Genomic DNA, 12,636 nt, shown 5'->3' with positions numbered 1-12,636 from the left:
CTGTGGCCAGGTGGTTAAGTTCATGCACTCTGCTTCAGCAGCCCAGGGTTTCACCTGTTCGGATCCCGGCTGCGGCCATGGCACTGCTAAGCAAGCCATGCTGAGGCGGCATCCCACGTAGCACAACAAGAAGGGCCTACAACTAGAATACACAACTATGTACTGGGGGGCTTTGGGGAGGAGAAGCAGAAAAAAAGATTGGCAACAGATGTTAACTCAGGTTCCAATCTTTAAAAAAAAAGTGTGATATAAATCAATTAGCTTTGAACTTAGAAAAAGGGAAAACTCAGGGTCCCTTTCATATCTGTAATTCATTTGAACCTATCAATCTTCAAAGACAGGCAAATCTAACACTGACATTTCTTATTCCCATTGCCCCCAAATCAATGTAAATTTTGGTTTGACAAAATTCTGATAGTCTAAGGTAATGAAATAAAGACAATGCAATGCATGGACTTGAACTTTCCACCATGCTAATTATAATAGGAAGAATACTAACAGACAACTTTTAATGAGTGCTTACTATGTGTCAGGATGAATTTTCCTCAAGTATTTTCTCATTTAACCCTACAACACATGTATATAAGGCAAACTATCTTAAAAAAAAAAAAAGAATTAAAGATAGCTTTGGTTTATGCCATATTCTTGAGATCCTCACCTGTTTCACAAGTACATCACTGAAGAAAGAACTGAGAGGAAGCTGGATCTTCCTGAGCCGCAGTTTTCTTATCAGGTTATACAACTGTGCTGTTCATTATTTTTGGCATTTTCCTATGGCTAGAAAAAAAGTGTTGACAATTTTCTGCATCTATAACATTTTGGATGAGCAATTTCCATCCTATTGTGTTTCCTCACATATGGTGTTCTAGCTTAAATAGCACTGGTATTTTTAACCTGCACAACGTTAGCACGCTACTTTGAATTATTCTTCACCAACAAGTATCCAAACCACCTAACACCAATGAGAAAATTACATGTGTATTATTTAGGCTGGTGTTTTAATTGATTTTCAGACATAAATTTTCCAACAGAATCATTATTTTATGGCTAGAAGTCATCATAAAGATTATCTAATTGGGCTACTGCTTTTAACAAGTGAGAAGCCACAGCAGAGAGGTTTAAATGTCTCTCTTAGGTCGGATTAGCTAGTTAGTAGTAAAAAACACTAATAGCTGTCCAATTCTTTTTCTATATAAAAAAGTCAATAATTATGATAAAATTCACATTATTTTGCAGTGTCCTGCAGAAGATGTGTCAATAATAAATAATTGGCACATTTTTATAGTACGGTGTTATCTCAGGACTAAAATTTAACATTTGTTTCTTGTGTCCCTTAATAAATCTACATATATACAAATTGCTTAACAGTTGGAGATTGATTGACATAAATGTGTTTATATTTTAGACTAATACTACATGACTCAAAATAGAACCAAACAACTGTCATCCCATATGGATGCAGGTGAATTTGTTGTTTTGAGAGGGAGAAAGTTGAGCAAATTCCTCATTTCTTCTTATCAAGCCATCGGGATTGTCCCTGAGGGTAAGTGGTTCTAGGAGCTTAGAGATCGGTGAAGGTTGGGATAGAAATGAGAGGGAATGACAAGAGAGTTGACTAAGCCTTAAGACATGTGGTAGCACATGCAGATAAAATTGCTCAATAAAAATAATGGCTGACATGACCAAGGACTTGCTAGTGTCTGGCACTCCTCTTAGTATTCTGCTTGTATTAAATAAATCTACAGCTCACAACAACCCTAGGTATTTTTCTCATTTTGTAGACAAAGAAATTGAGGCTCAAAGAGGTTAGATCATTTGCCCAAGTGAACCAGCTCCTAAGTGGTGCAGCCAGGATTCAAACACTGACAGTCCTCAAGGCCTATGCTCCTAAACACAGTTTAATGGTTAGGATAAAACCAGGAAAGTATGTGCTGTTTAACGCAGTGCCTAACGTGCCTGGCTCCCAAGCAGGAGCTCCATCAATGTTAGTTCCCCCGTTTTCAGGTTTCCAATCCACTCTCTCCACATTTATTTATCCATCCACTCCTTACTCCCTAAACACACATACACATAACCACACATTCACACACACTCCAGTTTTTTTTTTTGTTTTTTGTTTTTTGTTTTTACCAACAAAGTCCACACTCAGGTGTCTAGGTAATTAGGTATCCAACTTCTATTCATATACTCTCCTTCCTCATAGGACTTAAGCTCATGTATGTACAATGAGTCTCAGGACCAGCATCCACTCTCCCACATTTCTCCAGGTAAATGTAAACACGTACTAATACTGACTGGGTTACAAAACACATGGACATGCAGAGCCCATACATAGCAGAATTCAACTCAATAAGGATTTCTCTTTTCCCGTTATCCAGGGAAATGCATGAGTTACCACGACAAGATGCCAGACATCTGGCTCTGGGAGTGGAATTTGGGAGGCAGTGGTGAAATGAGGTAAGATATTCCAGGGCCAGAAGGTGGATGCAAGTCATGAACTGCTTTTCCCAAGAGTTTGCTCTTTTCGGATAAGTGCTACACGTACAAGCCCCAACCCGCTGCCATAGCCTACAGTCCCCTCCGCCCGTTGCTGAACCCCGCTCAGGCTGAAGCAGATGAACACACAGCGGGGAAGCTCATTTGCAGGAGACGAGTGTTCCCTTGCTCTATTTTAATGCTTGCCGCCAGGCCGGGGAAAGAGGATTTGTCAGAAATCAGGGAGAAGAGAGACAGCCAAGCTTTCTCTTGCAAAGATTAGGCAGCCCCGGAGCAGCTATCATGACTTGCACAGTATTTAATGGTTCACAAGAAAACAAGTTTCTCTCCAGCCTGCGCGCACTTTTGGAACCAGCTCAGGCAGCTGCGGGCAGCGCCGGGGCGGCGTCCTGCGCGGGTCGGCGGGGACGAGGGCCGAGGGCCGCGCGGGAGGCTCCGGGAACCGCCCCTCGCTGATCCCAAGGATCCGGCAGGCCTGAAAAATACCCCGCCCGGCCGGAGAGCGGGAAGGCCAAGTTCAAACGCACCGGGTCCAGCCTGAGGCGGGTCTGGGAAGGACGCCGAGACACCCGGCCAGCCCGCCGCGCCCAGCTGCTGAGCCGACCCGAGTTACTGCGCCTGCGCGCTCTGGGTCCCGCCCCCCAGGCCGCTTTCCGAGGCTGCGCGCCCGGCGGCCGCCGTTGCTTAGCAACGCGCGAGTCACAGTCGCAGCTCTGCGCGGGCCCTTTTCCGGGCCGGGCTCAGTCCCTGATCCTCCCGTGAGGCTCCTTGCTGCCGCGTGTCAGGCCATAGGAGCCCATGGAGGGAGAGGAGGATAAGCAGCAGTAAGTGCTGGGGTTTGGTTTCCTAATTCCACTTCCGAAAAATATTTTCCTCTTTCAGGGCATGAGCTAAGTGAGACCGAGGGGCGGGTCCTCAGGCCTTCTGGGCATTTTCTCTTCCAGTCTTCTTCCTACCTCTCATTTCTAGTGGTTGAAAGCTTAAAATAATACTTTTTAAAACACGCCGTTTACTGGGCACATGCCGTGTGTCAAGCAATTTACATGCATTGCTTGGCTTAAAATTCTTGAACTCACGTTGAATCATCCATTCCTTCTCACCGTCTCCCCCAACATCTAATTTATTAGCAAATTCTGTAGGCTGTACCTTTAAAATATATCCAGCATCGCCCACTATTTATCACTTTCACTATCATCCCCACTCTGGCCCAAGTACCGGCGTCTCTTACTTGGATACTGCAATAGTCTTTGCTGCTCCCTCCGCCCCTCTGCAGCCTCCTCAACACAGCAGTCAGAGGGATGTTTTACAACGTAAGTTAGATCACTGTTCTCCATTGGCCGTTGCAAAGCAAAAGCTAAGGCTCCTATAATGCCCTGTGGGGCCTACACAACATGCCCCTTTTCGCTTACTTGGCCTTATCTGCTGCTTGCCCTCTGATGCGACTCTGCTCCAGCACACAGGCCTCCTTGCAATCCTCCGCAGTGACCCTCAGACTGTGGTCCCCAGACCAGTGTCAGCATCACCTGGGAACTTACTGGAAATGCAGATTCTTCTGGGTTCCCACCACAGACATGCTGGATCAGAAGCTCTGGGAGTAGGGCACAATAATTGGGTTTTAACAAGGCGATTCTGATGTCCTCTAAATTTTGAGTACTATTGAATCGAGGTATTACAGCTCATTATGAGGTGGAGCCAGGGGATATCTGCTTCCAAAGCCTGTATTTTTGTCACAACAGTGGTTCTCAGACTTTAGCATATATCAGAATCACTTAGAGAACTGGTTAAAACAATTTCTGGAAACCTGCCCCAGAGATTATGATTCAGTATGTTGGGATGAGGCCTGTGAATTTGAATTGCTAACAAGCTGGCGATTGATGCTGATGCTGCTCCTCCAGGGACCACACTTTGAGAAGCACCATGCTAAGGACAGGTACACTTGTGCTGCCGAGCTTTGGCAGTTACAGTTCACTCTGCTGGAATGTTTCTCCCTCAGATGTCCACTTTGCTCTCTCCCCTGGTTCCTGCCTTTTTCCATTGTCATCTTCATAATGCAGCCTCCACTCTATCTAAAAATGCAACCTACCTCCCATATACGTGCACGCCTTTTCCTCATTCCTGCTTTGTTGTTGTCCTTAGCACTTAACACAATCTAACAGACTGTATATTTTACTTATTATTTTATTTCTCATCTGCCTTCCCCACTAGAATGTGAGCTCTATGAGGGCAGGAATTTTTGTTTTTTCACTCCTGTATATATATCCTCAGTGCCTCCAACAGCACCAGGCACATAACTCAATATTTGTTGAAAGAATGAATTATTCAATGTTATTCTCACATCTCTCACAATAGGTGTTACTGTTCTCATCATGCAACTGAGGAAACCAAGGCTCAGGTAGAAAATGGCAGAGCTGGGATTCCAACCCAGGCCTGACTTCCTTTAGAGCCCATTAGTGTTTTTAACTGTGTTTTCCTTCTAGTAAGAGATTACTGTAGAATCACATATTTCACATTTATGTATCAGTCTATAGCCACTCACACCACAAGTACTTAATCGAATGAATGCATCAGTATGTAAGCAAATAGCTGCAGTCTGTTCCTCCATGGACCTGATTCCAGTACAAGTATGTTGCTGGGTTACAACGCTGAAAAGCAGATGGAAACAGCAGATGTCAGAAGTCTACAGTGATAAATCAATCACGACCTTTAAATAAATACTCAAATCTCTGGAAAGGTAGTAGAAAAAGCCTTTGAAGTTATTTACACTTTACCAGTAATCAGTTTTTCCCAATCCCTTACAGAGGGTAATTTGTGTTAGAATGCAGGGAATGAGCATCCAAAGGTACTGAATGTTGTTTGTATGTGTATTGGAGTGAGGGTTGGGCATGTACAGCTGAAACAGAGCCAGAGAGAAAAACAATTCCAGCAGATTCACCAGAAACATGTAAACGTTATAACGGCAATCCATTTATCCACAACAAATGGGGCGCTTGTCTGGACAGTGGGTACATAATGAGGAATGAAACACAATCTTCACTTTCATGGAACTTATTGACTAATAAAGAGTATTTGTAGTGCATACCAAAAACAAGTAAAAAGCTAGGTACATAAATTTTAAATTGTGGTAAGTGTTATGAAAGAAATTAACAAAGTATGAAAATAGAGGTGGAGTGAGGAAGGGGAAATCTTGGAAAAGCTTCTGAAGAGATGACTGAGACCTAAATGATAATGAGCCAGCTGTGCATGGAGTTGGGGAAGAGCCAGTCCAGGCAGGGGGAAGGCACGTGCAAATGCAAATGCCCTGAGGGGAAAAAAGACGAGTGTGTTCCAGGAACTGCGGGCTGGAGCCCATGAGGGGAGAGAGGCTTGAGTGCAGTTGAAGAGATTAGCTGGAGCCGGGTCACACAGGGCCTTCGAGCTACATACAATAAGGAGGCAGTGTTTACTGTAAATGCCGTGGAAAGCCATTTGAGGATTCTAATTGAAAAATGACATGATGGAGGAGATGGACCTGGCTTTGGTTTGAAGTAAGGTAGGGCTTATATTTTAAAGGCCATGTATAAGGCCAGACAGAGCTGCTCACTTCCTCTGTAAATCTGGAGTCATATTCACTCACCTTCCATGGGCCAGGGCTTTGATTTTAAAACCTTCTATGTAAAAAAGTATTCAAATTTTTTTATATTTCGTTCTTACCTTCGTTTTTCAAGTATGTGAAATTTTGAAATACTACCTTTTATAATGACTATTACTCCTTATTTATTTATTTATTTATTTATGCTGAGGAAGATTAGCCCCGAGCTAACATCTGTGCCAGTCTTCCTCCACTTTTGTATTTGGGTTGCCTGCCGAGTGGTATAGGTCCGTGCCTGGGATCTGAACTCGCAAACCTGGGCGGCCGAAGTGGAGCATACTGAACTTAACCACTATGCAACGGGGCTGGCCCCTATTACTCCTTGTTTAAAAGGAGAAAAATTCTGTAAATTATTTCTTTCTAAACATTTCTTTAACATTTAAAAAAATTCAATAATTTTCATTTTTCTACCAGCATAGTTATTAGAAGTAAAAAGTGATAAGAAATTGAGTTAATTGTTCTGATGCCTGCACAGGTCTTTTCTTGAAAAGATAAATAGCAGTAATCATTTAGTAGCTTTTACAAGTTTACCAGGTGAGCTTTTAAAATTAAATAGTTATCCTTGTCCAGATGGCTGAATTTACTTGGTAACTAACTTTTTAAAAAAATGGGTTAAGTTTAGCATGTAACTTAGCCACATGAATAAATACTACAAACCTGATTTGTAGGCATGATCAAATCACTACTCTTTCTTGACTTCAAGCAGATGAGAGTCTGTACACTGTACTGGTATATTGTCACGAATAATTGTTATTAACACAAATCTCTTTATCTCTTACATGATTTAGAATGAGAAGATATCCTCTCAAAATTTTAATAGCACAAGCCCCTTATAATTTAATAAAGCCTAAATTGTCTTGACTGATACTTGAAATATTTTTAAGTCTTATTTTATGTAATTATGACTCTCAGTACTATAATGTTCATTGGGATAATGATTTGCTATTTAATTCTATTTTTCAGACAGCATAAAATAGAAGATGCTGGTATAGTGTATATAACTGAAAAAAAAGAAGAAATCAAACGTGGAAAAAAACCTGGAAAAAGTATACAGCATTCAAATCCATGTGTCAGGAGAGGACGTATATATTATGCGAAATTCATTAACACAAATGCAAGAACGTGCAATGAACCAGTTCCCTACATAGATCCCAAAAAAGGGCCAGAAGAGCAGGTTGGACAGATGTTTGTTATGTACAAATACAGATTTAGATTCAGAAGCTGTTTTACAGGATACTTTGGTCGCAGACTACTTAGATGATATGACATATCTCAGACTAACACTTTTTTTTATAATCCAGTAGTTAAAAGCATAACCTGGAACTATTCTTGCAGATAACTTTTGCATACTATATATATATATGGAAGCAATCTATATATAGAAGGAATCCAAATAATTGTTTTTCTAGTTGGGTCAGCATATAACCACTCAGTAGTGCTTGGGGGTTACTGAAGAAATCTCTTCTATAATACTGTATTTGTGACACGTAGTCTAATATAAAAATTTCCCATGATACTCAGTAATTCAGATACTTTCTATAAAATAATAGCTACTGCTTATTGAAAGTGTATGAAGTGCTAGGAATGAGTTGATCCTTTATATAAGTTATATCCATTAATCTGTGCAACAGTTTCTAGGAGATATTATTGGAAATATTTTGCAGATGATAACATACTCAAAAGAAGTAAATTAACGTATCTGGGAATTACATAGCAAGCAAATGTCACAGTCAGGTTTCTGACCCAGGACTATTTGTTTAGCCAAACCACAATTTCATTCACTATCATACTAAATATATTCCATTATTTTTTTGTCTTTCAAGTCAGGTTTGTTAAGGTATAATTTATTGTATTAATTTCCTATTGCTGCCATTACAAATTACCACAAACAAACTGTGGTTTAAAGCAACACAAGTTTATTCTCTTACGGTTCTGGAGTTCACCAGTCCAAAATCAGTCTTAATGGGGCCAGCCCAGTGGCACAGCAGTTAAGTTCACACGTTCTGCTTCAGTGGCCTGGGGTTTGCCGGTTTGGATCCCGGGTGCTGACCTAGCACTGCTTGTCAAGTCATGCTGTGGCAGGCGTCCCACATATAAAATAGAGGAAGATGGGCACAAATATTAGCTCAGGGCCAGTCTTCCTAAGCAAAAAAGAGGAGAATTGGTGGCAGATGTTAGCTCAGGGCTAATCTTCCTCAAAACAAAACAAAACAAAACAAAACAAAACAAAACAGTCTGATTGGCTGTTGGCAGGGCTGGTTCCTTCTGGAGGCTCTAGGGGAGAATCTGTTTCCTTGCCTTTCCAGCTCTAGAGGCTGCCTGCATTCCTTGGCTCTTGGCCCCTTTCTCTTCAAAGCCAGCAGCATAGCATCTTCAAATGTCTCTCTGACTGATTTTCCTGCCTCTCTCTTCTGATTACATTGTGATTACACTGGGCCCACCCAGATAATCTGGGATAACCTCCCCTTCTCAGGATCCTTAGTCTAATCACAGCTGCTAAACCCGTTTTGCCATGTAAGGTTAGGTGTAGTGGTGAGTTATGTGTAGTTGTGATTTAACTTAACATTTAAGTGAGTGAGCTCTCTATACTGATAACATCAACTGTTCTTGTCGTAAAACAGATAGCACACCATGGTACTGTGTATGAATGTGAGATCTTCTTGGGGCAGGGATTCTTGTAGTCAAATATGCTTTAATATCATGTAGCAAACCCTTACAAGGGCAGTTTTAAGGTTGTTTTATTTTTAAACAAACAATTATTTGGGATTTAAAATAAATTGATAGACCAGGCTTACACTGGAGAATAAATCTGGTACAGAAACCCAGGTTAGTGAAGTTCTCGTATTTCTTACAAAAGTTAATGAACAACTCTCCTGAGCTCTAGTTTGGGAATGAATTTAAATCAGACCGTTAACTGAACCCATCCTTCCCTCGGCGACACGAAGGAAAAGAAGCTCGTTCGAGAATACAAATAAGAAATGTGAAAATTGCGAAATTTAATCCAACTGATTTTCTCTTACTCCTGGTTTGTAGGTGTCTTGAAAAAATAAATGAACAAAGTGTCAAGAGATGTTATCAGCAAGACTGGGTGACAGAGGAGCGGTAGAATCTTTGTTTATTAGTGCTAAAAGCTAAATGAGTCAGGGACCTTTAAGAGATGGTGAAAGTGCGTTTGAGATGAAGTCAGAGGGTAGGTAAGAGAGGGTGACAGTGGATGTGAATGAGGAGTTACAAAGACGAAGAGGCATCAGAAGTTAAAAGCATGCTTGATTTGGGTGTGGACTGAGGGGGGTGTTCATATTTAAAAAACAAAAACAAACAACAAAAAACCTTAAATGTACTCATTTCCAAGTACCCAAGGAGTAATAAAGAATGCTCATTTCACATATTTGTAAACTTTGTTCTTTTGTTTAGGATGACCAGTTTCTTTTTAAAGTTTAGCTTGGTTAAAAAAATTAAGCTGTTTATAGTAATGCTGGCTTTAAAATAAGAGTAAAGAAAATAAATTTGCCTAAATATTTAAATGGACATATCTATTGTCTTATGTATTTTTTTTTTAAAGATTTTATTTTTTTCCTTTTTCTCCCCAAAGCCCCCCGGTACATAGTTGTATATTCTTAGTTGTGGGTCCTTCTAGTTGTGGCATGTGGGACACTGCCTCAGCGTGGTTCCATGAGCAGTGCCTTGTCCGCGCCCAGGATTCAAACCAACGAAACACTGGGCTGCCTGCAGCGGAGTGCACGAACTTAACCACTCAGCCACGGGGCCAGCCCCATGTCTTATGTATTTTGTCAAGATAATCTCTTTAGACCTAATACCAGATTGGTTAATTTTGGTTATTTACAAGATATTTAAATGAAATAATCACTTACACAGTTCTTCCTAGGGACATAAAATTGGGAGTGCTAAAAAAAGTGAAAAAGGAGCTTTAAGCTCAGTCGTTTCCAATGAAAACTAGTTTGGTTGCCTTATATTTTTAAATATTTGTATTTTAAAAGAAATTATACTAGGTCAATATTTTCCAAAATATATTTGTTATATATTTCCAAAATATATATGTTCCAAAATATATTCCAAAATATATTTCCAAAATATATTTGCTAGCAAAATATATTTGCTAGCCCTTGCCTGTGTGCTCAATGAAGTAAAGTTCCAGAGTCAAATATATTTTGGAAAAGCTGTATTTTTATCTAGTACCCTTCTCAGAGCTTCACAATTCATGTTCGTATATAAAGGTTCTGAGAAATCCTGTAATAACCTTGTTTAACTTGCTTATCTCAATATTTCCCAAATTTACCTAACTATGGAAACCTCTTTTATGTAACACCTATTAATATGCTGCATAACTAGTGTTCCACAGAACACAGTTTAGGAATAATTGTTATTGGGGACATTATGAATTGCTTAAAAAGAGGTATATTTTCAGTACTCCTGGTATTCACAGCAAAAGAGAGAATTGAAATACAATGTAACTGTAGTTAGCACTTCAGTTTTTTAAAGTCTCCAACCTCTGCTAATAAAATGTGATTGTCCGTGTGTAAGGTGATGCTCAAAGTCCATATTGCCCTAGGAGTCCCTAAAGTATGATTTTATGTGGCACAGATCACCACCACCACCAGCCATCATGGCCAGGCTGCTGCTGTGGAGCTCGGCTCACCACCGCTTGCATTCTCCTAACTGGTTTCTCCAGGATGCCCTGATTGCTTTTACTACGTCCCCAGAGGATTCTCCCTTGATTTCCCAAAGAATGAAAGATAAGTAATGTTTGCTAACACATTTCTGAAGGCTTAGGGATAACAGAGTGTAACATAAACTGCCTCACAGAGGTTTCCACATGTGGCTGAGGGGCTCCTAGTGCAAGTCCGTCAGGCCTTCCAGGGGCCGGGGGTTTGTGGGAGGCCCGTCAGCAGGAATTTCCAAGCATCTCCTACCACGGAGCCCCAGGGAATGTTATCCTGGGGCAGGAGAGGAGACAGGACTTGGGCTGGAAGGGAAGACTTCCTCTACTTTATGGGTCCAAACTTTTGTACTGGGAACAACTATCTCCTTTGTCAAAATCCCCTCCATAATCTGCAAGATGCAGTCTGACCCCCAAAGCCTAGACAAAGCAATCACACTAGAGGACTTTTCCCAGTGTGACGTGTTTCATCATAAATAACTCCATGTCAGCCCCTCACAATCCAATGTAAGTGATGACACACAGAGCAGTAGGTTTTTATTCTCAGTCTTTCTCTTCAGCGTGAGATAAAGGAAAGAACGAGTCTCCATCTATATCTTTAATCTTATAATCTCTGATGAGTAAATGCTTGGACCAAAAAGTCATGCACGTGTGCATGGGCCTGCGCACACTCTCTCTTCCAGGAATAAACAAGACTTTCCAGGCATAGGGCAAATTATCTAGAAATGGAAAAGATAAAAACATTTTTTGAACTGTAGGATTTTATTCTACGGAAGTGAAGAATCATGCAATTTACAACACTAATCAGAACACTTTGACCAACTCTGGGGTCTTAAAGTCATCAATCACACTTTAGGAAAAAATGTTCATTATTTCCTTTATACTTGTGAACCAAACAGACCATTTTGGTAAAATTCTAAATTCAAAAGAAGTCTTCTTGGGGCTGGCCCCGTGGCCAAGTGTTTAAGTTTGTGCGCTCTGCTGCAGCGGCCCAGGGTTTCGCTGATTCAGATCCTGGGCAGGGATGTGGCACTCCTCGTCAGGCCACGTTGAGGCGGCGTCTCACATGCCACAACTAGAAGGACCTGCAACTAAGATATACAACTATGTACCAGGGGGGATTTGGGGAGATATAGCAGGGGGAAAAAAAAAGAAGTCTTCTTGAAAGGTGAATTGATAACTCTGCTTTAAGGATAGCTTTTGCATTAAACTCTCGTTTAAGAAAAAATCAAAGCCTGCCAGGCTTTTCCTAGTAGTTCGCTTATTCCAGAGGCACTTTTCCAGTAATTTAGGTGTTAGCAAGGTAAGTTTCTGATCAACAAAAGGAGATAAAATGAAGTGCAATCCTTAAAACTTTATCAGAGAAGATCTTTCTCAGGATATTTTCTCAGAGCCTCTTTATTTTTACTTTTGAAATAATTCAAATAAGTTTGTGCTTATCTGGCTTTGCATTCCACAGCAGATTTGATGTTGCAATGCAGCCTAGAAATCAGAGGCGTGCACAGATAGGTGGGGATTTGAATTGTGGCAGCTCTGCTGCCTCTGGTGATATCCCTTGGGGAAGTCACTTAATCTCCCAGCAGTTTTCTCATCTGTAAAGCGGATCTACCTACCTCGTAGAATTGTGGTGAGAATGTCAGAGAAGGTCTACAAATCCTAGACTTTGGGCCATAATACACACTATCATAATTGTGGAGTAGAGGAGAGCTGCAAGAAGCAGGCACTGTGACAACAGTAAGACGTGACTATTTTGAGCCAAATAGTGAGAAGACACCATCTGTTTAGTAATCTGTTCCAGAATTCCTAGGATCTACATCAAGTAGTCTTAATTTTT

The 12,636-nt window shown here is 40.9% G+C and overlaps 1 protein-coding gene across 1 annotated transcript in view; it reads left to right on the top strand.

Moving 5' to 3' along the window:
• The first annotated feature begins 2,837 nt into the window (after window positions 1-2,837).
• The window catches only part of C15H2orf73 (chromosome 15 C2orf73 homolog), a 31,533-nt gene continuing 21,734 nt past the window's right edge, over window positions 2,838-12,636 (top strand). The window contains exons 1-2 of the mRNA XM_001497009.7: window positions 2,838-3,320; window positions 7,088-7,298. Of these exons, the coding sequence (XP_001497059.4) occupies window positions 3,295-3,320; window positions 7,088-7,298 (237 nt within the window). The 5' untranslated portion in view covers window positions 2,838-3,294. The remainder of the gene's footprint in view (window positions 3,321-7,087; window positions 7,299-12,636) is intronic.

This window comes from Equus caballus, chromosome 15 (assembly GCF_041296265.1).
Source record: "Equus caballus isolate H_3958 breed thoroughbred chromosome 15, TB-T2T, whole genome shotgun sequence".
Taxonomy (NCBI): Eukaryota; Metazoa; Chordata; class Mammalia; order Perissodactyla; family Equidae; genus Equus; species Equus caballus.
The sequence above is the reverse complement of the archived record's forward strand: the minus strand, read 5'-3'. Positions and strand labels throughout refer to the sequence as shown.